The 26,927-nt window shown below is 43.9% G+C and overlaps 1 protein-coding gene across 1 annotated transcript in view; it reads left to right on the forward strand.

Moving 5' to 3' along the window:
• The first annotated feature begins 3,036 nt into the window (after positions 1 to 3,036).
• LOC135263583 (protein phosphatase 3 catalytic subunit alpha-like) overlaps positions 3,037 to 26,927 on the forward strand; it is a 45,156-nt gene continuing 21,265 nt past the window's right edge. The window contains exons 1-2 of the mRNA XM_064351802.1: positions 3,037 to 3,402; positions 24,825 to 25,025. Coding sequence (XP_064207872.1) covers positions 3,348 to 3,402; positions 24,825 to 25,025 — 256 coding nt within the window. The 5' untranslated portion in view covers positions 3,037 to 3,347. The remainder of the gene's footprint in view (positions 3,403 to 24,824; positions 25,026 to 26,927) is intronic.

Raw genomic sequence — 26,927 nt, forward strand, 5'->3', positions numbered from 1 at the left:
ACAATCAGCTCGTTGGGAGCTATTAGGGGTTAGGTGTCTTGTTCAGGGACACTTCGACATGCCCAGGGCGGGGGATCAAAACGGCAACCCTCCGACTGCCAGACAATCGCTCTTACCTCCTGAACTATGTCGCCCCCCCGATTAGGGAGCAAGTAGTGTCCTTTTGCTTTGGAAGCAACTGGGGTGATAATGTACCGTTTCATGTCTTGCTCACATGGAAAGCTACCTAACCTAACTGGTCCAGAATCGCTCAATCACCATCAAAATCACATATGGCTGGATGTAGAGCATGCCGTCATGGGAGGACAATGTTTATTTGAAAAGCGTGAAAAACAATTTGCTGCCAGTCTTTCTGGCTACCATTTTGTATCATTGATAAGGAGCTTGATAAAACTCAATTGCATAGGTTTCTTTGTGTAATTGTAAGGTTTGTGTAAGGTTGTACTGAGTCTTAATTTTGTAATGATTTCTGACACAATTCGAGTTTGAAATGAATAAATGCAACACTTGTAAATACATTAAGGACTCTAAAGACATTATCAATATGCACATTGTGGTTGCAGTGAATCTGAGTCAAAAGTGGTCTGAGGTTGCAGGGTTTCCTTGACATGTAATCACTGCTTATTTATTGACTGTGATGCAAAAGCCTGTTTTAGATTTTGGTCAGGCTACTTAAAGTAACTTAGCACTCACTTAGGACCACCTGCATCAGACTCTCAGTGTATGTCACTGTAAAACTGATCCTCCATGTATGTCCTTGGATATGATGTCTCCTTCCATAATAATGCCACCTGGTATTAATATTTACATGTTAGTTATCCAGGGTGATTTATGTATAGCTGCTCTTTGACATTTTATGCTTTGAGAAACTGTATATGTTTGGTAAAATATGCTATTGGGCACAACAGCAGAGCTGTTAATGGAACATCAGTTATATTCTCCACAGCACTCTGCAGCCCCAGGTATTCTATCAAATACATCCCACCTCCAATCTGCAGTAACCCCAGTTCCAGAAGGGAATCTAAGTCCCAGCAACTGACAAAAGCACTTTTGTCACCAGTGACGTCCATCCAGAGGCAGATATGCAAAGTGGGCTCATACTCTCGATGTGTGTCTGTGTGTGTGTGTGTGTGTGTGCCTTTTGAACGCTTCCCCTGCCATTGAGTTGGCACCTCAGGCTCATAGAAACCTGAGGTGAAGTATTTATTTATTTATGTTCTTCCCTAAACACTTTTTTAAAAAATGTGTGCATATCTTATTTTTTGCCTTTTGTGGGACTTGGATATTTTGCCAAGATTTACAGATATAAACTGCATCAGTGGTCTTTTCTTTTTGGATACATTTAAAATTAAAATTGAGAACTTCTCATCTGTTTCTTTAAGTCCTACATAAAGTGGATTTCTGAGAAAGTCAGATTGGCAGTTTTATTATGCTGATATTATACATTAAATATCTCTACAATTAAACTTTAACACATCCATCAGAAACATTTGAATGACTTGTATAACTAAAATGATATCAAATTGAACAATATACATGTTGAATTCATTAAATAGGTTTTAAAGGTTTTATAAGTTTTAAAATCAAGATGTCTGGACTTGTAAATGACAGGGATAAGGAGATTTGCTGATGCAATGTTAAGAAATGTTGTTACTGATATTCTACTTGTTAATTGCCAGTGTACTTTCTTTTGAGTCTAGGTTACCCCGTATGACTCAGAACATGTAAGTTCTCTCTGCATGTAAGAACATCATCTTAAAGGGATTTACTTTCATTAATATTGCCAATGCACAATCTTCATGCATTTTTTCCCAAACCAATCCCTCACACAGGCAAGCAAAAACCTGTGTGAAAACCTGTTCCTTCAGCTGCCAGTTATCTTTTCCCTCTAAAGAGCTTCCTCTTGTGTGGGTTGAAGGTCCTTTTGTGATGAAACTGAGACTAGGAGGAAAGCCTTGTTGCCCAAAGCACACATTGGGATGCAGAAATGATTTATGGAGCAGATTCATCCCCAAAAAAATATTTGAGAAGAGACCATTATTTCCCAAACAGCAGCCCATCATAAATAGCTCATTTTTTGTATATATTTCTATTCTTAACCTAAAAATGTTTTTTAAAATTTGACATTTGTTCATAGTGTAGTTATTTTATCCCTGTACTATTGTGTTGTCATTGCTTTGTTTCTTAGTAATGTACATGTTTTAGCAACAGATACATTTTTATCATGTTAAGGCAAATGGAAACATCATGACTGCTATTTCATGGGGTGTGCTTATGCAAGTTTACAAACTGTAAGCACAACTGGCTCAAATTATTATTTTTTGAAATTCTCTAACCCTTGAGACACCAGTAGAATTTTTGCATTTTACTGACTACATCAATTTTTGCCAATATTCAGAACAAAATATGATTGTATGTTTTGGTAAGTAACACATTATACTGCCAGCCAAATAAAGTATTTAAACTATGCATTTGATCCTAGTTTTGACTGTGCAAAGCTGACTGCAAGGTTCGTTTTCAGCTGACATTCCATGTTACGGAATGGGATGGGAGCTGAACTCACAACAGGTGGTCCATATTTCTGTGGGTTCGGCTCAATGAAAATGGGTCACTTTTGCATCCTCAAAGAGGGTGGGCATTTTCACTCAAAACTGATGCCTAGCCATGGTTGCTCAGAAACCGAAAGAAATATGCTGAATGTAATTTATGTTAGGTATTTCTCCTTTTTCCAGACATATCTAATGTCAGAATGTAAGACGTCCAGTAGCCTAATATGTCTAATATAACCTGCCAATCAGTCACCGAGGACTACGTAGATGGCTGCAGCACTGTGGGTCTGGAAGAAAGTCACAAGAAAGCATGTTGTGCTCTGGGACACCCTGTCCTGCGGTACCGAAGACAAGGGAGCAGAGTGCGTGGAATGGATAACATGGCGCGTGCTGCTGGGAAACCCCGACTTTGCTTCCACCTGATGGCGGTATGAGGCAGTCCCTGGAAGCGAGTGCGTGGGAGTTCCCCCATCGCCATGTCGGGGTGGTGCAGCGCAGTAAGGATCTCCTGAATTGAGCATCCCCCTCTCTTGCGCTCTCCACCCCCCTCCTCTCTCTCTCTCTCTCTCTCTCCATCCTCCCCCACACGGCAACCCAGCACAGTACAGCAGCAGCCCTGCATCCTCCCTCCCCGGGTAGCAGAGCAGACATCCCCAGCCTAGGTGGTGAGACACGGAGGAACACACCGAGTGATGCTACTGCACCAACCGCTCCTCGCATCAGCGAAAACACGCAGTGAATAAATCGCCACGTCTGCTGGAGGAATAAATATATTTTTTCTCGAGACAGCAACTGCCCATGAAGATGTCTAACGTTGAAATGGTCATAAACGCCTCTGAACGGGTGGTGAAATGTAGGTGTACCTTATTTCTTTTTTGAATACTAATGCAATAGCTTACAAATTATTGTAAATACAGCAGTCTAGCTGTATTTATTTTATAACACCAGTCATCGACATGGTCGTAATGCTGTGTGTGTTTGTGGTTTGTCATTCTCGCTTTTATTTCCTTCTTGGAGAACGGCTAATCTACTGTATTTATGTTCACCGAACTGATTACTTCACACCCCACTGCTTAGGCGTTGATAGGTACGAAAAGCCGTCTGACTGCCTTTAGAAATTTTATTTTGCTCTAGACGGGGATGATGGCAACTGTTCTATTTAATCTGCACGTATGTTGTCACAGTTCGGTTCGAATGAATTCGACGAGCGACGCGATGTCGCGGCCGGTTGATGTGCAGCAGAGTTGCTTTGAACGTCTTTGCGGCTCTTGAGCAAGGCGGTCATGCAGCAACGTTTCTCCAGCACGAAGTGACAAGCGTGAGCGTATTGGAATTGGGAATACAGTATGTATAGCGATATTCAATGTATGCAGGATGACAGCAAGACTGTGTGCGTGGTATGTGTGTGGTTGTGGTTTCTGTGAGTTGATGGGGGTTGCAATTAGCATCTAGTCTCAATGATCTTGGCCTCTAACGTCGACCGCGGAAGGTAGAATTCGAGGTAGCCTATAAACTGATTTTGTTTCGTTCTATTAAATGTGAAACGACAGGAAAACGTTTGAAATTGGAAAAAATGACTAAAAGTATTGACGCGTATGTTTCAAATACAGTAGGCCTATATAAAGGTTTTTTTTAAAAATGTTGGTTAGATGATGCACGAATCAGTGTCTGGCCAGAAAAATGAGTTGTTCCCGATCTGATGTCATGCAGTCTATGCGGTGGTTCTGTATCTATGAAGCCGAGAAACGTGAATGAACCAGAAGTTAGATCTTGACAGGCTGACTGCAGTACATGATCTCGCCATCTTAATGAAAAAGTGATTTCTGTGCATTTGTCATTAATCTGACATGTATTATTGCCACTCGTTCTTTGCCTACAATTTTCCTTTTGTGTATTCACCCGTACTAGTTAATGGTGAAGTCCGGTGATTCACCTAAGGGAAGGAAATCTCTCCGAATGGCTTGTCTGCCTTGCGGATTTAAACTGATATTTGGATATTTGTGTGAACTTGCCCTTTTTAGTAAGGCCCCTCTTCCCCTGTAGTTGTTTTCTTTTTTTTCTTTTTTTCATTTCTGTGAATAGAATCAATTCCTCCCACAATATCCACAATTTATAGCCCTATTTTTGTGTTTTTGATATGTGGGCCCTTGTGTATTATCGCCTGCTTGTTAAAGAAGCTGGTTATCCGAACCAATGTTTGTGTTTACGCATGGGAGAGTTGCCTAGATATAAGGTGGGTCTTAAACATCAGGTTGAAGTGCTTACATATGAATAAATTCTATGAAGGAGACCATTAACACTGCTGTTAGCTTTACAGATACTCTGGTGTATAGGTTCCAATGAATGCCTAGCTCACAGGTAAAGCAAGAGGTATCGCACTTGGCGATTGAACCTGCAACCGCCTGGCTAATGCACCACATCTTTAACCATGATTTCCTACTGCTTCCTCGTGAGCCTGTTGTTATGCTCGGTGCTGTTGGTGATACGTATCATTTCAGAGCACGAGAGCAGGCTTTTTTATTTTTATTTTTTCCAGTGTTTCTACATTATGTGTACTTCTTTGTGCATGTACCTGTGTGTAAATCAGTTACTTTAGTACTGTGCATTGGTCACTCTTGTGTGTCACATGGAACACACTAAAATGCCAATCTATTGGGGCGACCCTCAAAAAACTGTGGTACACTTTTTATAGTTGCCAGTCTCTCCTGTAGTGTTAAACATAGTTATTTTTCCAGCAGGAATCTGAAAACTAGAAAATACATCTTGGATCTGGGGATGGGGGTAAATTGACTCTGACCTTTAATAGGAGTACAGGAAATGCTAAATACACATCAAGTCCATGAATGTGCAGTCTTCAGCTCAGGTTCAATGCATTGGAGATGGTTTCTTACAAAGACAGGCAGCCACTTATTGAGTTAATACACATTGTAGTACTGAAGTCATGTAAAAGCCAGTGGGGCTGAAACAGGTACTGGATATAACTTAGGGTGGAAGCACAGGGTGAAATCCAGTCGGTATGTGAATCTGTTCAACCAACAAAACTATTTATCTGTATTTGGTTACAAACCTGGAAGTGGGTGCAGCATATACCGAAAGATGTGAAAACAACAGAAAGAGCCTAATATATATTTGCTGCATAGTCTTAGTGTCCAGGGAAAAACAGAAGCTATTAATGAATATAAAAATGGATGATGGCCATATAGTGAAATACACAATGACCTGATTGTATTGTGTTCAGTCTTTTGGCGTTTTTGAATGCATTTTTGCCAGCCTGTTGGTTATTATTGGAAAGGTTGGAACAATGTCCACTGTGGTATTTTCACAGGATTCAGGGAATCTGTCAGGGAAATGTGCACTTCCGTGGCTATTCAAACAAGCTTCTGTGCTTGGAACAAAATTCCTTTAGTAAACTCTGCTGTGTAGATCTCCAGGAATTAATCCAGGCTTTAAACTTCAAGATGCTTCAACCATTGTCTCAGATTTTCTTGAAGCGTTTGCTTTGGTCTGAGTGTGACCGATGACAGTGTCCACCAGAGGGGATTTGGTCTCACTCTGAATACTCTCCTCACATTATAGCCACTTGAGACAGGTTAAGACAGTTTGAAGTGAGAGCCTCTGCCACTGTTGGGCTTTCACACCTGACTTCACAGCTCAAGGAGAAAATGAGCCGCATCTTGAGAGTCATGTGTTTGTGCTACATATAACCTTTGAACTCTGAACTCAACAGATGTAGATCATAACAATGGCTGTCCATTTTTATTGTACCGATCAATAAATTGTTTCCATTCACAATTCAGTAGGAAGAAAGTACTTACAAAGTACAAACTAAGCAGATTTGTTCACTTATTTTTTAATGATTAAAATAACATTAAATTTCATTCAAAAAAGGGTAAATGTTACTGTGATATACAATATGATAATATCAATATTTCTTTCTTTTTAAACCGTAGTCTTGATGCTGGAGTAAGAGTCAAATATTATTTTTTGAAAATCAAGTCCACTCTATAAAACTTGAGACCGCCTATTCACGAATGTGTACTGTTAATACCCATGGCTGGTGCATTTATTTATTTGCCTTTATTTAACAAGGAAGATCAACAAAGTCGGTATTACATTCAAGGGCCAATTAGACTCGAATACTACTGTAGTGTGTGTAATATTGTAAAGTATGTGGGTCATCATGTCTATACAGTGCTATGAATAAGTATTTGCCCTCTTCCAGATCTCCCCTATTATTAGATATTTGTCACACTGAATGGTTTCAGATCTTTAGAGAAAATGTAATATGAGACAAAGGGAAACTGGAAATCAGGAAGGGTCAAATACTTTTTTAGGGCACTGTAGTACACTAAAGAGTGTGTGTTATGAGTATGGTGGTTTTACTTGTTGCTGACAGTACAATAAAGACAAACTGCAGAGTCTGTTCTCTGAGAAAAAGCCAGAATCTAAACATCTAGAGGGGTAGAACTCTAGGTTGAGAGACGGTTTGACATAAACCCAATATAGCTCAGGTTTTACCCAACTAGGATAGCCTGGCTACATCCTGGTTGGATATAAAAAATGTTTGCCTTTCAACCAAATGTAGCTGAGTTTTCTCCTGAACGCCTGGATGGCATTGCATCAGTTTTTCCCTGACTTTTCACCAAAAAAATGTTCACTGGGTTATGGGAGTAGAAGAGTGGGTTATGTACAGTGCAGTAGACTAATGTGCAGATTGCTTTTAGTGGGTATGGTACAGAACACTTTGTATTGTGGGTCCCACAAAAAAAAGAGAGTAATTAGTTTGCACATTGCAAATACCGTTATTTAGGGCATTTTTCTCAGACCCAACGCCAGGGTAGAATAGACAAGCTTTTTCTTACAGTATGTTGTCAGTCAGCAGAAAATATTCTCACTTCTCCCTAAGTTTGCTGGGACATTATTCTTGTGACCCTCTTTATCCACGTTTTGTAAACAGGAGAATGGAGGAGCTGGATAAGTGTCCGTTGCTTGCTGGGTTTGTGTTTTGCTTTTCTGTTTGTGCGTCTCTTGGAGCTTACATGGCCCGGGGGGACAGGGGACGGGGATAGGGACAGGGGTGGGGGTTGATGGGCATGGGTGCGGATTCGTCAGCCGATACAGAGCGCAGCCGAATTTGGGTAATACAGCTGTCCCTTCCTACAGTGCACAGGAGTTTGGGGGTTGAATTGTTATGAGGTTGGGACGGGAAGGAGAGTCCTTTCTAAAGGAATCAGTATAAAGTGCAGGAGAGGCAAGGGTTAAAATGTCTCTATATTCAAAGTCACAACAGCCTTGCTAATTGAGGAAAATAAACTATTTTCCAGGAACAGGAATGTGTGTGTGGTGTAGATGAATAGAAGTACATAGTGGTGGTAATGTTAACAGACAGGTCTGGTTCAGAGAAGGAAGCTCTTTTTTTGCACTTTTAATTAAGCATGTAATTTAAAGATTATCAGTCAACATCCAGGGCCAGGTTTATATAAAAGATTTTTGGTTGGATTTGGCCAATTGAACTGGCTAAACCTTCACATTTTTTCAAACTTAACAAAACTGAGATCAAGGTCAGTCTGATTGGATTCTGTCTTGGTAATCGATCCAAAGATCAATCCTGATTCAATGTGGCATTCACCTGCTTCAAAATGTAAAAGTAGGGAATATGGAATATTAAAAATAATAGGATAATCCTGATTGTACTAGGTGGCTGGATTTGAAAAGGTAAAAGGAAATTAAGTGTAAATATTAATGTAATTAGGGTGAGGATACTGATAAGAATACATTCCTCAGTATAATGAAGTTTATTAATTATAGCAATGCATGCTTTATTTTTGTGGCAGTGCCAGCATTATACAGTGCTCATTAGCTCCAAAGAAAAAAACGTTTTACAATAACAGTTCATTTGAAAAGAAATTGGTTCGCACTCAAAAAATGGCTACAAAGCTTAAAAAAAAATCATTATTTATTTTTTAAATTTGTTTTCTTCAATGCAGGATCATACACAAACGTTTCAGCATGTTGCCTTCTTCAGTGTGCAGGTACTTATCACAAACTTATCACAAACTAAAGCTTAAATGTTCATGAACTCTAACAGTAATGGGTTGCAGTGCCATCTCTAATTGCTCATCCACCAACAATTGATACACTACCAAATCTAAACCAGATTACTTTTATGAGCAGGTCAAATAAACATTGTTTTGTGGGGTGCTTAGGGGTGGGGGTCATGTGGGCTTCATTAGGGAGACCCAGGCTCAGATTTATACCTATGTCCTTCTTTCTGTGGGGGTGACAGTGCTGCCTACAGCACCACCATGCCACCCCTAACCCCTGACATGTGAATGTATAATCTAAGTCTGCTCATTAAGTATTCCTACTATTGCTAGTGTTACCACTGCAACCTCAACTACAGCTGAAGCTGCTAATGCAACTGCTGGTGCTACTGCTGTTTCAGTTGCTACTACTGCTGGTACTACTGATTATAGAAGATCACAAATATGTTCTTAAATGGGCATTCTAATGTTGATGTTACAATCGCTACTGGTAATTGAAAGCAATGGAGTTCTAGAACATTGACTGAGAACATTCCAAAAAAAATACAACTCTTCAAACTCAGACCGACAGGTGTAGGTGTTTGTATATGGACTGCTCTAGAGGCAGTTGGAATTGGTGTGAAAGGTGGGACTGAGGGACCTGTATTGGAAATGAATGTGGGACAGTTCTGAAGGTAGAGAAGGTTTTAGAGTGGACAGGGAGGATAGCTGTGGGTTCAGGGACAGGGCAGATGCATCCTTTTTCTGCACATTGCTTTGTAAAGTTCACTGTGACATAGAAGCTGAACTGAGTTCACATGATTCACCAGGACAAATCAGCTGTCTCCACTGTCACCACTTGTCACACAGTCAACATTCTTTAGACCAGGGATGCACAGCTCTGATCCTGGAGAGCCACTTTGTGTGTAGGTTTTTTAGTCCAACCAATTACCTTAGTATTCGTTTTCTGACAGCTTTTTAAACTGTCCTGGTTCACTTTTGCACTTGAACACAGTAAAATCTTTAGGATACACTTGCAATCTGCTGCTGCAGCTGGTGCCTATACAAATTTCAAATCAAGATATTATTGAATTAAACAATGAAAAAAATAAGAGCAGAAGTTGGCATAAAATTCGAAAATGGAACAGCCCTTGTTGTCCACCCCTGCTTTAGATTTTAGTCATCATTAACCCAAGCTGGTAGTCCTCTACAAGAAAGGTGTTAAGCAGTAGGAAAGCTGACTTTCCCTGTTTAAAAGCTCATTTTGATATACAGTATTTCATATCTATCAATCCAATTTAGCTACATGCAGGATTTGAGGTGTAAAGGAGTGAGCAACACTAAATCAGCTTCCTCATTGATGTTAATGAGTCACTGCTCAGCCTACATTGTATCAGAGAACCAGTCTTGTTGCCCTTCTTTGTACTTTTTGAGAGCCTATTTTTATCACCATGCTGAGAATTAGGCAGTTAGTGTAACAAATACATTGTGTAACATTAATATGATAACATTTGGTTTAAATGCTTTATTCTGTAAAACCATTTCAGCACATATGTAGAGCGAGACAGCTGATGGGCAGCTGCACATGAAGCAGGGTGGATTATGGGAGTTTTTAATCAGGATGAGCAGTCATGGACACTTTAGGTCCTGTTTATCGTGTACAGATGGTCTTTGGCCAGAAGCATGTGCATTAATTTGTGGGGCTTCAAACAGCTTTTTGCAGGGTCACCACGCTGGTCTCAGTCCGCAGGGTGGCGCATACATACACAACACGCATGGGAATAAGACATGCATGCATGCAGACATGCACCTGCAGCCCACCAACATCACTCACCTCACTCCGCCTCTTCAATCAATCAATCAACCAATCAATCAGCTAATTGCACTTTATATTATGTGGTGTTCTTATCCAAGCAATTGACACAGATTACTTTATGGAAATGAGTTCAAGGAATGAAATATGTTGAAACGGAATACTGTTGTTTAGTGTTTTATTTGAGACACTATACCTTATATTTACTTTTCTGAAAATGGAAAACAAAAAAAAAACCTCAAAAGACTAGTGGGAAAAATTGTTTGAGAGCACATGATGATTTAATCAAGTTATCTTAAGGGGAAACTATTTTGGATCCAATGCACACAATCTGCTGTTACTAATTAGGAAAAAGCAAAAAAAAAATGGAAATGGGGACAGGCACTGTACCGATATAGAACAAGGCTTCTTTGCTAATCAGGGGTTGTGTTTCTGTGCTTGGATTCAAAGTCCATATGAGGACTCATCCTTCAGACCACCCCCCCACACACACTCCTCCCTGTCCCACATCTCATCTCATCCTCTCATTATCCTCTGCCCTCCCTCCTCAATCGTTTCGCGCTTTGAAAACACCCATGCACACACATGCATTAATCCCTCAGATTTGACGTGCCCGGTGCTGGTGACCTCAAGGTCAACGGGGAAAGCCTGGAGGGTCATGTTATGGGGGGGGGAGGGGGGGGCATTGGCATGACAAGCCAAACCGGGGAATTACAAGTCCAATCACGCTGGATCCGGAGGTCACTGTGAGGGGCAGGAGGGGGGTCACTTTGGGTTCATTAACAGTTGGCGTGTGTCGTGGGAGTCATTATCTGAGCCATACTGTTGGATTAAACACACAGATCAGCGTACTGGGCAATACCATGAGTTCGGGGGGGGGGGGGGGGGGGGCGATGGGTGGCGGGGGGTGTTTAGAGTGGAGATCAGTGCTCAGGACTGGCTGCTGTATTTAATACATTGATCTGTATATTCAGACAAACATTCCGCTATTTGAGTACTTAACCATGAGCATGCCACCAATCTATAGCTTGGATTAGCATTTGAATGATTATAGATTAAGACATGAATGATAAAAACAGTTTATTCTTTCTCATCAATATTTATTGAAAGAGAACCATAAAAACCTTGCACATGGGGGATGGGCTTCATTATTTAAACATTCAATATCAGGAACAATGGAATATTCAACTGTCAGTTAATTTGAAAAGCACACCATTAGCCATTATAACGGCCGACCTGAAGTGGGCCTCACAGGGGTATTAAGAGCAATCAGCTCTGGTCATAAATCATGCCTCTCAATATTATAAGAGGTATTGAGTGGTTCAGATATAGGGGCAGAGTTTTTGGGGTTTGGGTGGATGTATTATTAGATTATACGCGAATGCACAGAGAGACAACAACCTATGCTGCAGCAAATTCCCCCTGCCCTGAGACAGCAAAAGTGCCCTTTTGGGTTAAGCTATTTCATACAGTCCATGTTACCACAGGTGCCCTTTTTTTGAGCATATGCCCCCCTCCCGAAAAAAAAGGTAAAAAAAAGTCTCACCCTAGGAACACTGCTGCTTCACTCTGGAAAGAGGTGTTTTTTGCCCAGATTTTTCTCTGCAAAAATCCAGCTGTGTAAATTAATAATAGGTAATGTAAATTAAATGGCTTGTGGGTAAATAGGGGGGGGGATGAGGGGGGATTAATCATGACTGCATTGGTTTTGATCCCATCTCAGGTCCTTCAGCGGGTGGGTGGGGTGTGGGGAGGTGGGGGGGTGGGGGGTTCAATCCAGACCATGGGAGACTGGGAGCGGCCTACTTTTGGAAGTGTGATTTTAGGACGTTATCTGTGTTAGCACGCTATCTTCCGGAGCCCCAGTGGATACTGCAGAACAAAACGCAGGTGCCTGGCCAATCAAGGCAATCGGGGTAAAGGGCTTTTTATAGGGCATGGCAGTACTTTCAGGGCCTCCTGACATCCCTGTCCCCTGTGATATATACCACAAAGGTGGCATGTTTGTATGGGGCTGAATGACGACCTGATTAGCTACACTGCTTATGCTTAGATTCACTGAGCAGTGAGATGTGGTCACTATTCAAAAAAAGCCAATTGACGACAACTGAAGGAGAGCCAGCATTGCCTTGATTACTCAGGCCAAAGGTCATGCCATAACCTGGCGTCCATTATAAACATGTAAACCCATTATTCTGACTGAATATGAAAAAAAACCTGCCAGCTTTTGCCAAAACATGTACCAATCATACTCAATTGTGGTTAAATTAATGGCTGTGTGTTGCCAAATCACTTTGTGGCGCTACATGAAATTGAATATTTATTCCTTACAAACCATGTAGTTCTACTGCTTCTTCTTAAAATATGATGAACACTACAGAGATCACGTGATCATTTGTGTAGGCACCCATGTTGCCTGACGAAATGACATGGTCCAGGAGATCCCCCAGATCTGCTGATTTTAGTTATTAAACCTCACTTCTTCGATCAGTTAAAGCAGTCGGGATTCACCCAAGGCAGACTACAGAGGGCAAATTTTATTCATCATCCATCCATGCAGCTGGATATCAGCTGAAGGGGTTCAGGTTATAACGCATGTCATCCTTTCCTGCAGCTGGATATCAGCTGAAGGGGTTCAGGTTATAACGCATGTCATCCTTTCCTGCAGCTGGATATCAGCTGAAGAGGTTCAGGTTATAACGCATGTCATCCTTTCCTGCAGCTGAATATCAGCTGAAGGGGTTCAGGTTATAACGCATGTCATCCTTTCCTGCAGCTGAATATCAGCTGAAGGGGTTCAGGTTATAACGCATGTCATCCTTTCCTGCAGCTGGATATCAGCTGAAGGGGTTCAGGTTATAACGCATGTCATCCTTTCCTGCAGCTGGATATCAGCTGAAGGGGTTCAGGTTATAACGCATGTCATCCTTTCCTGCAGCTGGATATCAGCTGAAGGGGTTCAGGTTATAACGCATGTCATCCTTTCCTGCAGCTGGATATCAGCTGAAGAGGTTCAGGTTATAACGCATGTCATCCTTTCCTGCAGCTGGATATCAGCTGAAGGGGTTCAGGTTATAACGCATGTCATCCTTTCCTGCAGCTGGATATCAGCTGAAGGGTTCAGGTTATAATGCATGTCATCCTTTCCTGCAGCTGGATATCAGCTGAAGGGGTTCAGGTTATAACGCATGTCATCCTTTCCTGCAGCTGGATATCGCTGAAGGGGTTCAGGTTATAACGCTGTCATCCTTTCCTGCGGCTGATATCAGCTGAAGGGTTCAGTGTATAAGCATGTCATCCTTTCCTGCGGCTGGATATCAGCTGAAGGGGTTCAGGTTATAACGCATGTCATCCTTTCCTGCAGCTGGATATCACCTGAAGGGGTTCAGGTTATAACGCATGTCATCCTTTCCTGCAGCTGGATATCAGCTGACGGGGTTCAGGTTATAACGCATGTCATCCTTTCCTGCGGCTGGATATCAGCTGAAGGGGTTCAGGTTATAACGCATGTCATCCTTTCCTGCAGCTGGATATCAGCTGAAGGGGTTCAGGTTATAACGCATGTCATCCTTTCCTGCAGCTGGATATCAGCTGAAGGGTTTCAGGTTATAATGCATGTCATCCTTTCCTGCAGCTGGATATCAGCTGAAGGGTTCAGGTTTAACGCATGTCATCCTTTCCTGCAGCTGGATATTTGCTGAAGGGGTTCAGGTTATAACGCATGTCATCCTTTCCTGCAGCTGGATATCAGCTGAAGGGGTTCAGGTTATAACGCATGTCATCCTTTCCTGCAGCTGGATATCAGCTGAAGGGGTTCAGGTTATAACGCATGTCATCCTTTCCTGCAGCTGGATATCAGCTGAAGGGGTTCAGGTTATAACGCATGTCATCCTTTCCTGCAGCTGGATATCAGCTGAAGGGGTTCAGGTTATAACGCATGTCATCCTTTCCTGCAGCTGGATATTTGCTGAAGGGGTTCAGGTTATAACGCATGTCATCCTTTCCTGCAGCTGGATATTTGCTGAAGGGGTTCAGGTTAAGTGCCTCGCTAAAGGGTTCAACAGTGGAGCCTCACCTGTGTATTGAGCCATGTGACCTTCTGGTTACACGCTCAGCTCTGTAACCGTAACAACGCGGAGCAGCATGTGGTGAATCCAGCCACTGATGTTGAATAGCACGCAGGGTGGGTTCTGGTTTTATTTTTGCTTCATACAGTAAGAATCAGGAACCTGGTTAAATAAACACTGCAGGTTATTGGTTGTGCAGCCTCTTGCTCTGTGAGGACAGCTACCATAATAAGGGGTTTGGGCTGTCATTTCTGTTACTGTATCAGGGGTTTGAGCTGTAGATACTCTCACTGTAATCAGAGGTTTGAGCTGTGGATACTCTCTCTGTAATCAGGGGTTTAGGGTATAGATACTCTCACTGTAATCAGGGGGTTAGGGTGTGGATACTCTCACTGTAATCAGGGGTTTAGGGTATAGATACTCTCACTGTAATCAGGGGGTTAGGGTGTGGATACTCTCAGTGTTATCAGGGGTTTGAGCTGTAGATACTCTCACTGTAATCAGGGGTTTGGGCTGCAAATACTATCACTGTAATCAGGGGTTTGGGCTGTGAATACTCTCACTGTAATCAGGGGTTTGGGCTGTGATATCTCCTGTTCACTGTAATCAGAAGGGTTTGGTGATCTTCATGTATCAGGTTGGGCTGTAGTGTGTCTGTAATCAAGTTGGCGGTAGATATTCTCACTCTAATCAGGGGTTTGGGCTGTAGCTGCTGTTACTGTATCAGGGGTTTGGATGTAAATATTCTCACTGTAATCTGGGGTTTGGGCTGTAGCTGCTGTTACTGTAATCAGGGGTTTGGCTGTAGATAGTCTCACTCTAATCAGGGGTTTGGGCTGTAGCTGCTGTTACTGTATCAGGGGTTCCGGCTGTGTAGACTATCACTGTAATCCGGGTTTTGGGCTGTACGTGCTGTTAATATATCAGGGGTTCAGACTATAGGTATTGTCACTGCAGTCAGTAGTTTGGGCACAAGGTGCTGTTAAATTATCAGGGGTTTATGTTATACTTGCTGTTACTGTGTCAGGGGTTTTGTTTAAAGGTGCTGTTTGGTTGTAGGCTAGGTGCTGTCCCTTTAATTGGGAATGGCTGTAGGCACTGTTACTGTAATCAGGGGTTTTGTGCTTTAGTGATGGGATGAAAGAAGAATGTGGCATGATGCATTACATATGTGCACAATACCACTATATTAACACTACAATCTCCGTAAAAATAATATAGATATAAAAATGTTATTTAAAAAAAAATAAATGTATAGTGTGTGTGCATGTGTATGTGTTGTTTTCCCCCTATTGCTCAGAGTTGTAGCTATCTCAGGTGAGACAGTGGGCAGGGGTGATGTGTGACAGACCTGTGAGAGGGAGGGGGGCTGGGAGGTAGGGAGGGAGGGTAAATTATGTGCTGTGTATCTGCATGTTTAATACGCACTCACAGGCTTTATTTAGCCGTGCGGGTGAATTATTAAAAGCACTGTTTCACTGCACAGAGCCTGCTTACATAATAAAACTCCCCAAGGTCCCGCGCTGAGATGGAAACATGAGCGAGAGGGGGTGGAGATAGGGAGAGAGGTGGAATGAGAGAGGATGGGAGATGGAGGGATAGATTCATAGAAGAGGTAGAAGAGAGGATGAGAGTGCGGGACACACATATACACAGATACACACATACACGCACACAGATTCACACACATATACACAAACACACATGCACACATTTATACAAACACACATGTGCACACACATGCACACAAACACACACATACAGTACATACACACACACAGATACACATACACATGCACATGCACACACATGCATACAAACACACACAAGCACACACGCACACACAGATATACACATACACACACACACACACAGATACGCACACACCTACACACACAAACACACACACTCACACAGATACACACGCTCATGCACACATATACACATACACACACAAACACAGATACACACACATATACACAAACACACACGCTCACTCACAGACTCAATCCCTGTAGTTGTCGTAGTGCGGAACACAAGCGGCCACACAAAGGCTCCGCCTCTCTCATCTGTCAGCTCCTCCCACATGAGGGCATTCTGCTCAACCCTCACCGGCCTCTCAGCCCCTCTGGGAAATACCTGCCACCACAGACACAGATCTCCTCCCACATGCGAGCCTCCTCTATTGAGAGTGTCATTACTACCATGTGCAGGGCTCAAGGGCTTTTCACTATCGAGACTAAAACTGAACGAATGCCTCGCTGAACATCAGTCCATTTGAGAGCGGCTGGATTTGACACCAGGTTGAATTTTCAAAACATGCGCCGGTGTGTTTTGCTGATAATGTTACCACATCTGGGTTGAGTGCATGAGTGTTTTGGGAATTTGTACCGTGTTTGAAATTGTGTTGCAGTACTTCCTTGCAGAACCAAATGTTTTTCAAATGCATTTGAAATTCTTGGAAAAACTTTCAAATGCCTTTTAGCGAACGCTCTTCAAATACCTGCCAATTCTGCCAAAAAGCTCGTTTTAAAGTAAAATTCTGTGTTTTACTTTGGCTGCTTTATAAAGCAATATATGAAAGTATTCCAAAATATTTTTCAATGCCAAATTTCATGTAAGAAAACTTTTGAAAATGCCACTTATCTGACCCAAATGTGATAGGCAAGGATGCTTGGCTTCATTTTTGTTGCTTTTATTTCTTGTTTTTCCTCATACTTATTATTTTAACTTATTATTTATATCTTAAACCTTCTGTTCAAGGCTTTATTTACAGAACTGGCAAAAGAAAGTTGGCTTGTTTATCAGTGTTATTTATTTAACGGACTGATGCTGATAGCTCCTTGATAAAACTGGTCAAGGCAAAGTAGACATGTCAGCTGTCTGCGCTTGTCTATGCAGTGTGCCTGTGTTTTTCTTGTTGTTATTCAATATAGTTGGCAAGCTATAATATTATAGGTCTTGCGCTGAATGGACGGGATATGCAGATATGCCGCTGTAATTATCTTCGTAAGTGTGAATGATATATGGTAGATAGTGCTATCCAGCTGTCTAGCTAGTGAAGATGTGAGTATGTATGATGATGTTTGCTTGGGCGTTTGCTTGGCTTGCATCCTACACAGCAAGAGCTCTCATTGTAACAGGAAAAATTGAATTAATTACCACAGGCAGTCAGAATTCAGCCGACAAAGAGCTAGGTAGGTAGGTGTGCATGTGCGTGTGCGTGTGTGTGTGTACGCGTGTGTGTGTACGCGCATGTGTGTGTGTGCTAAAAACAGAGAGTGTCATTCACACGTCCATCACATCCATTCCCTGCTGTGAATAATAATAATAATAATAATACGTTGTATTCATTTGCCCCTATTGTACACACTCAAGGGCTTCAGTCAGACTGCAGCTAAACGTGGCCCAGTTCCTTTTTTTCTCTCATATGTGACGTTTTTGGAACAGTGTGAACAGCTAAAAAAAAAAGAGTTGCGTCTTTTCAGTTCCAGTTTGTGCTACGTCTGTATGTGGAAATACGTCGTAAACGCGTAGCCATGCAACCTGCGGATGACTCCTGCCTCTGACTCATTTTTGGATGCTCAAATCAGAATTGTTCAGCCCACACAATAGTTTGGCTCACCGGTGTGTTCCAGCTGGGCGGTGTATGTCCTCGGTCAAACACAGGATTGGCACAGATTAGCATCCCTCACTCAACCAGAGGTTCACCGGCTAAGAGATTTTACATCACTCTCCTTGCTACTGGTTGATGTGATCATAATTCTGCACTGGCTGTACTTTTGGGTCACTTTCAGACAGGATTATGATCTGATCTGATCTAAAATCAGATCTGACCAAAAAATGGAAATAAATGATCAAATATTTGGTCATTATGGTCTGCAGTCTGAATGATGGTAATATCATGGTCACCTAACATGGTATTAAAATGGTTACAAATGCCATACATAACATTGCATATAAAATGACATGCAGTCAGACAGGATAATGCTAGTACGATATGGATACAAGGAAGGATTAATGGTCAACAAGTATCAAAAAAGGTGTGTGTGTTTTTTTTTGGGGGGGGGCGGTTTATGTCAATGTTTATGTGTATTCTATTATGAAGACATGCATTTTTAATATAGATGGTAAAAAGCTGAGAGAATTTGGTCTCGCACTAAATCCAACTGAACACATAACAGCCAATATCCAATCAGGGTGCCACTGTTGGGGTTGGGGGGGAGTGGCCTCTTGAGAGTGAGCTTTCCAGGCTGGCTTGAATGCCCAGATGAAATTGCCCTTAAGTGACAGGGGCATTTTGTGTAGTCATTACATAAACACTATGGCTGAGGGGTGCATGATGGGGCAAGTGTTTAGTGTGTACGAATACTGGGGATGTGTAGTTAGTTTTTAGGAATGGGGGATATGTGAGTAGGCACTGTGTAGCATTATGGTGGGTGTTCAGTTACCGTGGATGTGAATGTGTTTGGGTAAGTGTTTTCATACAACAAAGAATACTGAGGGCTCGGCTGGAATGAGCATTATGCAAAAGAACACTGTGTGACTGTACAGTCAGGGATGGATACCAGTGTGCACCTCCTGTTTGTGTGTGTGTGCATGTGTGTGTGCATGTGTGTGTGTGTGCGTGTGCGTGTCTGTGCGTGTGTACGCGCGTGTACGCGCGTGTACGCGTGTTTATGTGAGATACATCGCTGCTGGCTTATTCCCACTGCTGGCTGTTGTTGCCCAGCAACATCCGCCATAACTCCACTCAGCCCTGGCACACTGTAGAAGTGAGAAGCAGTGTGTCTCCTAGCCTCACCTCTCCCTCCCTCTTTCTTATCTCTCTCTCCCACCCTCCTCCCCCCTCTCTCTCTCTCTCTCTGTCTCTCCCCCACCCTCCTCCCCTCTCTCTCTCTCTCCCTCTCTCTCACTCTTTCTCTGTCTCTCTCTCTGCTGTGTAGGTGGTGCATTGATATTCCTGGTTAAGTAGATTCAAGGCTTCTTAGGTTGGTAGTGGGAGCGGACACTGTTGCACTGTTGTCATTGATTTGCCGGCTGAAAAGAGAATATTCCCCCTCCCCTCCCCCCCCGCCACCCCAACCCTTTTTCCCTCCTGCAGAAAATAGATAAATATAAAAATAAGTAAATAAATAAATAAATAAATAAATAAATAAATAAATAAATAAATAAATAAAACCCTGTAAAAGATTGTGCTGTGGAAGGACTGGTGTCAGTATGAGAAGGTGGGATTGTTTTTCCGAGATGAACAGTGAAACCAAAAACATAATGGGAATAATAGTGAAGAGCAGCGTTGAGTGAGCTCATCGAACAGCGAACGCTGACTGCCGTCTTTAGGGAGCTCGGCCCACGGGCCTCACCCGGGCGACAGCCTGCCGTTTGGTTGTTACCGCGGTCCGTCCCGCTGCCGAGTGGAGCCCTAGAGAGCTGGGGCGCGACCCAAACGCCCCGAGGAGGGCCCGAGCGCGCCGGAGCGATCCGTGCGAGCCTGCCGAGCGCACGCGGGTGCCCACGGCGCCGCGGCTACCACGGCGCCCGACCGCTCTCCCCTGTGAGCGCGCAGTCTGCGCCGGGGGCCCCTGCCCCCGCAGAGCGCCGCACGCGCGGGAGAGCACACGGCACAGCGCGCGTAGCGCTGACGCACAGCCCGAGCGCGCTCTGGGACCGCCGCACGCGCCCCCCAACGGGACGCGAGCCGCCAACCTTTCCATGAGCTCAGCTAACAAACACGCTCGCCAGGACGCGCCGGGGCGTGCGCGGCGGGAACTGTGCGCGGACACTGCGTAAGCATGAACACTACACACGAACACTACACAGGAACACTACACAGGAACACTACACATGAACACTAGACAGGAACACTACACATGAACACTACACAGGAACACTACACATGAACACTACACAGGAACACTACACACGAACACTACACAGGAACACTACACATGAACACTAGACAGGAACACTACACATGAACACTACACAGGAACACTACACATGAACACTACACAGGAACACTACACAGGAACACTACACAGGAACACCACACAGGAACACCACACAGGAACACCACACATGAACACCACACAGGAACACCACACAGGAACACCACACAGGAACACTACACAGGAACACTACACAGGAACACTACACAGGAACACTACACAGGAACACCACACAGGAACACCACACAGGAACACTACACAGGAACACTACACATGAACACTACACAGGAACACTACACATGAACACCACACATGAACACCACACAGGAACATCACACAGGAACACCACACACGAACACTACACAGGAACACTGCACATGAACACTACACATGAACACTACACAGGAACACTACACAGGAACACTACACAGGAACACTACACATGAACACCACAGAGGAACACCACACAGGAACACCACACACGAACACCACACATGAACACTACACAGGAACACTGCACAGGAACACTACACATGAACACTACACAGGAACACTACACAGGAACACTACACATGAACACTACACATGAACACTACACAGGAACACTACACATGAACACTACACAGGAACACTACACAGGAACACTACACAGGAACACTACACAGGAACACTACACAGGAACACGCCACGTACGAGACAACACACCGAACATAGCATAGCCTTGCGCTCGTTAGAAACATGTGTTTAGCAGACAACACGCACTAGCAGCATGCTACTTTCCAGGGTGCTTACTGCAGACACTACATACAAGGGTCACAAATACACACACACACACCAGCCATTGAGGGCATGCTAAAGCTGCAGCCTGCCAGTCCCTTCAACCTCGAGCCTGAAACAGACATCACCGCTGTGTGGGTGTACAGAGCATGTCCTGGTGCTCCGATTGTCAAAACAGGAAACATCGGGCGTCATTCAGCCTGGGCCACTGGCAGGCCACTGCAGTTCTGCAGCTAGCTGGCGCGGCTCGCGTGTGCGCGCGCATTGTTCACTGAGTCACACATCGTCACACAGAGCCCCTGAAATGGTGTCACTTCTATTAATTACACGCTCCGGCTCTGACCTGTTTCTGCCATTATTGGGAACAGCTTCATTTTTTTTTTGGCTTTTGTGAGCAGATTGCAGTAGCCGCACAAAAGCGTCCAATGGCGGCTGCGCCTTGCGTAGGGCTGCAGAGGGACTGGCTCCTTCAGTGAGTTTAGTAGAACTCGCTTAAAGAGCGCGATGCACAGACCCGCTTATGCTGCTATACATGTGTGTACAGGGGACACACTGAGATATGCACTAGACAGACGTGCACACACACACTCACACACACACACACACACACACACACACACATGCATGACATGTGCACACCCTCACACACACAAAATACTACATGTCAACAACCTCACACACACACATGCATGCATACGCGTGTACACACATGCTCGTACAGACACAAACACACAGGACAAACTTGGACTGTCACATACTCTCTCTTTCTCTCACACACACACACACACAAACACACTGGACAGACTGGCACTGCTGCACACACGCGCACACACACACGCACACACACACACAGGCTTGCGATGAAGAGAGCATTTTTTTTTGTTCACGTCGTTATAATTGTATGCCAGGCTCATTATCCCAGCTGGAACAGGAGATTTCTCTGGTTTTCTCCCTGAAGTTAAACATTTATTATTTAGTGGTTGCTGATGCTGGCTTGTTGATCACATTGGCTCTGGGCTGTGGAGCTTGTCTCCGTCTCATTGGTCCCCGTTCGGAGGCTCAGCAGCTCTGTGTCTCCTTGTTCAGACTAGCTGCGCTCACTGTGTTCACACAGCACACCCCTGCTGCCTTCACTGATCGTGCCTGTGCTACCGTGTATTTGTGCAGCATCAACGCAACCGCAAAACAGCCTATTTTTCTGCATTCATACTGTATCGGCATTCTGTAATATGCGGAATTTAAATCGATGCTTGGATACATGACAAAGCTTATTGAGTATAAATCAAAGGAGCTTGCATTCGTTGGTGATGTACAGTGTTTTTGTGAGACCGCGTGAGTCAGAGTATTGGGTTGAGCTCTGGGCACCGCACTGTAAAAAGGATATATGATCTATTGAAATAAAAGAGAAGGGAAACTGAACTGATTTCATGTAGGCAATGTGAACGTTACCATCACAGATTTCAGGTTAAATTCTGCCAACAGATCAAGGGGGCATTGGTAAAAATCCATTGACGGAAAAGTCCACACTAATTGAATTATTTATTTATTTATTTATTTTTTCACCCGTAGAGTTGTCAATGTGTGAAATAGCTTTTCATGTAATGTCACAGAGGCAGAGACCCTTGGGGTGTTCAGGTCCAGACTTGGTGCGGTGCTGCATACTGTTAAGACCCGTCAACGTCACGGCCGCCAATTCCACTCATATCTTTGGACCTCCCAACACCACTGTAATTTTTAAAAATGTTACTTCAACTGATGAAATATTTGCTACTTAATTAAACCCCCCCAGCCAGGTATCAACAACAATCCTTTCAGGAAATCTGTTACGCAGTGTTCAAAGAACTCGCTGTACATACCTTGTTGTTGCAAGTATAATCCCACGCAACTTTAGCCGATACTGCTATTGCCTTCTCGCTGTTGCCATCCCTATGGGTGGTGCTGCTAAGTGTCTGGCTGTGGTGGAAACAAAGCATCGAAACTGCTGTGCTCAGGGTCTGTGAATTCTGTACTTCTGTGATCTGAGGCTGATTCGGTGTAAGTGGGAACACTGGTCTAGCACCAGTGACTGACGGTAGAGTGACCAAATACTGTATCCCTCCAATTATTCTTCCTTAAAAAAAGTTATATTTGCTGTGTCAAGTTTTCATTTCAAACATTTCAAAAGTGGCAGTGGTGTATAACTCACTTAGTTTGATAACTGCAGAGCTCAGAGTTTTGAGTGTGGGACGCAAAAAACAAACCTGCTAATACACTATTTGCCAATCAGTACGCTGTGTTGCAGCTGCAAAATGCAATGGGTATAGTTCTGTCTGGTTATAGTTCAGTGGCAATGTAAAATGGAAATTTGAATTCCTATTGTTATTAATGTAATATATTTCACGGGTGAATACGGTTGCTTTCAAGGTATAATTACGAGAAAAATCATGGTCATTATGAAAAATACAGTTGATTGGTATTATGGCCTGGCCTGACAGCCATCTGCTCAGTTACATTTTGGCCCTGGCCAGGGCTCAATAATTGCTGACCAATTGCTGACTAAGCAGCCTGTTCTTATCATCATATGTCCTAATGTTCTTATATGCATGTTTTTTTATTAAAAATGCAACTACTACTGGTTGTCTCTGGATCACTCTTCCGAATGTCAACAGTGCAGCTGTTTTTCTGCTCAGTGTTCCGGTGCTACAGGCAATTGTGACATCACTTACAGGTAGAAAAACAGACCAGCTCCACCAATCAGGGAGAACGTTGGTAAAATCCCAAGATAATAAAGTCAGTGGTAATTGGTGGGTTATTTCTGGCTTTTCTTCAAGGCTCCCTGTGGACAAAGATGGTAGCGGTAGCTAACAAGGACACACGTTGCAATGGAAACCAATGGAGAATGCCATCATCAAGTTGTAGTCATGTTGCAGTTGTTTAGGGAACTTAATGGACATGCTTTGAGACCAGGAAATTGTTATATATGAATATTACATGAATATTAATTCCAGTTGAATGCTTCATTAACCAAAGCAATGTTTTTGAGGGCTAAGTTAAAAGCTAGCTAGCTACTCAGTCTATTTGCTGATTGTACAAGAAAATGTAACAGGATGAACAAATTCATTAAGACATTAAATACGGCAAGGTAATGTCCCAGACAACATGTCAAACCTGCTTCATAAATATGCAAAAGAAAGCACCATGAAGACCCAGGGGTAGAGCCATACAAAATTGGCTTCCTGTTATATTCGCATTTTCATCTGAATATTTTCTTGACGTGTGTGCTTTCCAATATATTACAAATCAGTTACAAAATAACTGGTTTATTTTGTGAGGGGAGATGATTCTTCGGTCTATCTTGTAGAGGACATGAGTCTCTGGTCTAAAGCTCAAGAATGCTGGAACCGGCGCTAGAAGGAACATTCAATAAAAATGAAGTAAAATAACATTATTGAAAATATTTCAACTGCATGTTTTTGTCATCCAAAAAAATTTTAACTTTAAAAACCTTTCTTCCATCTTCACTGCATCCATGCATTATTTAGATTTTCCCTAAGGGCAAGTGTGCTGCGAGGTGACAGAGTTGTGGCACAGGTGCTGGCATATCTCCTCTCTCTGACACGTTTGCCTTTCTGCCTTTCCTGCCCCCCCCCCCCCCCCCCCCCCCTTAGCCGTGCCCTTCCCCCTGAGCCACCGCCTCTCCATGAAGGAGGTGTTCGACTGCGAGGGGAAGCCGCGGGTGGACATGCTGAAGGCGCACCTCACCAAGGAGGGCCGCGTGGAGGAGTCCGTCGCCCTGCGCATCGTCACCGAGGGAGCGTCCATCTTACGCAAGGAGAACACCATGCTGGACATCGAGGCGCCCGTCACAGGCAAGCACCTCCTCTCCCGAACCCTCAGTGGCGGTCAACGCTGCTGGGCACATCAGCAGCAGCAAACAACACCAACAGCATGGGTCAGACTATTAGCACCGAGCACATCGACATCAGTGAACACAGCGCTGAATCAACAGCGCTGAAGAGCCTTGAGCAAAGAGAGCTTGGGCTGCTGAATGATCTAGTTCATTGTGCACTGCATGGCTTTGCTGTTCATTATGGCTATCAGAAAATGGGTTGTTCTCTTTCTTATTGAAAGGTAGCAATTGATTATGGTGCCTTTCCATCACTGTCCACTGTGGATTGTGATTTTTTTCATTGCTCAAAATGAAAGAAAAGAACAGATCCATCTGTACAAAACACTCGCACACACACACATACACTTGCACACATGCATGCACACATTCATACACAAACACTCACACATTTTAATTAGTCCATTTCCTTCTCTAAGCCTCGTTATTCATGTACCTACATCCAAATCTTTCTGTGCCATTTCATCTGAATGTCGGAAACATATACAAGACATGGCAGGTTCATTCACTCGTGTGTGTGTGTGTGCATGTGCGCGCGTGCATGTGTGTGTGCGTGCGTATGTGTGTGCGTGTATGTGTGTGTGTGGCGTGCGGTGGTGTGCTATGTGTGTGTGTGTGTGCGTGCGTGGTGTGTGTGTGTATGTGTGTGTGTGTGTGTGTGTGTGTGTGTGTGCATGTGCGCGCGTGCGCGCGTGCGTGTGTGTGTGTGTGCGTGCGTGTGTGTGTGCCTATGTGTGTGTGTGTGTGTGTGTGTGTGTGTGTGTGTGTGTGTGTGCGTGTGTGTGTGCTTGCGTGCGTGTGTGTGTGTGCGTGTGTGTGTGTGTGCCTATGTGTGTGGTGGTGTGTGTTGTGTGTGTGTGTGTGTGTGTTTGTGTGTGGTGTGTGTGTGTGTGTGTGTTGTGTATGTGTGTGTGTGTGCGTGTGTGTGTGTGTGTGTGTGTGTGCTGTGTGTGTGTGTGTGTGTGCGCGAGTGTGGGTGTGTGTGAATGTGCGAGTGTGTGTGTGGACAAGTGTGTGTGTTGTGTGTGTGTGTGTGTATGTGTTGTGTTGTGTGTGTGTGTATGTGTGTATGTGTGTGTGTGTGTGTGCCTCATTAAGTCCAGTGGAGATGGGTCACGCTTGGCAGACAGACTTACGTAAGGCAGCCTGGGGAGCTGGAGGAATGTGCAGGGAAATGACACTCGGGCGCTGAGCGGAGCTGGAGCCGCAGCCCGGGAGCCCTGTCCGCGCGCGTGTTACTGAGGGAGGGGCCTCCTTCTGCACCCCCGCAGAGAGCGGGCACAGTGGGGTGTTCCCGCAGAAGGGGCCCCGGCCCCTTTTAGTGAAGGACTGCCACAGAAAGGATGACACAGCTTCCTGTATGGTCCCCATAAGAAGGTGTGTGTGTGTGTGTGTGTGTGCCTGTGTGTGTGTGTGTGTGTATGTGTGTGTGTGTGTGTGTGTGTGGTGTGCGTGAGTGTGTGAGTGTGTGCATGTGTGCGTGCGTGCACGTGTGTGTCTGTGTGTGTATGTGTGCCTGTGTGCGTGTGTGTGTGTGCGAGTGTGTGTGCATGTATGTGTATGTGTGCCTGTGTGTGTGTGTGTGTTCGTTTACAGGACAGAAATGAGTTTCTCACTCGTGTTACTCTTGTTTATGAGTAGGCACAGGCCACAGAGGAACTGATCTAAAGGGAGTAGAGCGAGAGAGAGAGAGAGAGAAAGAGAAAGAGAGAGACAAATAGTGAAGGAATCCCTTGGTCTGGTAACTCTGTATTTTTATTGCTGTTATTTTTATGGCCATGCCAGTAAAGTGCATTTAGATGTGAAGTCGAGAGGAAGAGGGAGCGCAGCAGAGTTAGAGAACGTGTAACATTTCCACGCGGTG

The sequence above is a fragment of the Anguilla rostrata genome, chromosome 9, assembly GCF_018555375.3.
Source record: "Anguilla rostrata isolate EN2019 chromosome 9, ASM1855537v3, whole genome shotgun sequence".
Classification (NCBI taxonomy): domain Eukaryota; kingdom Metazoa; phylum Chordata; class Actinopteri; order Anguilliformes; family Anguillidae; genus Anguilla; species Anguilla rostrata.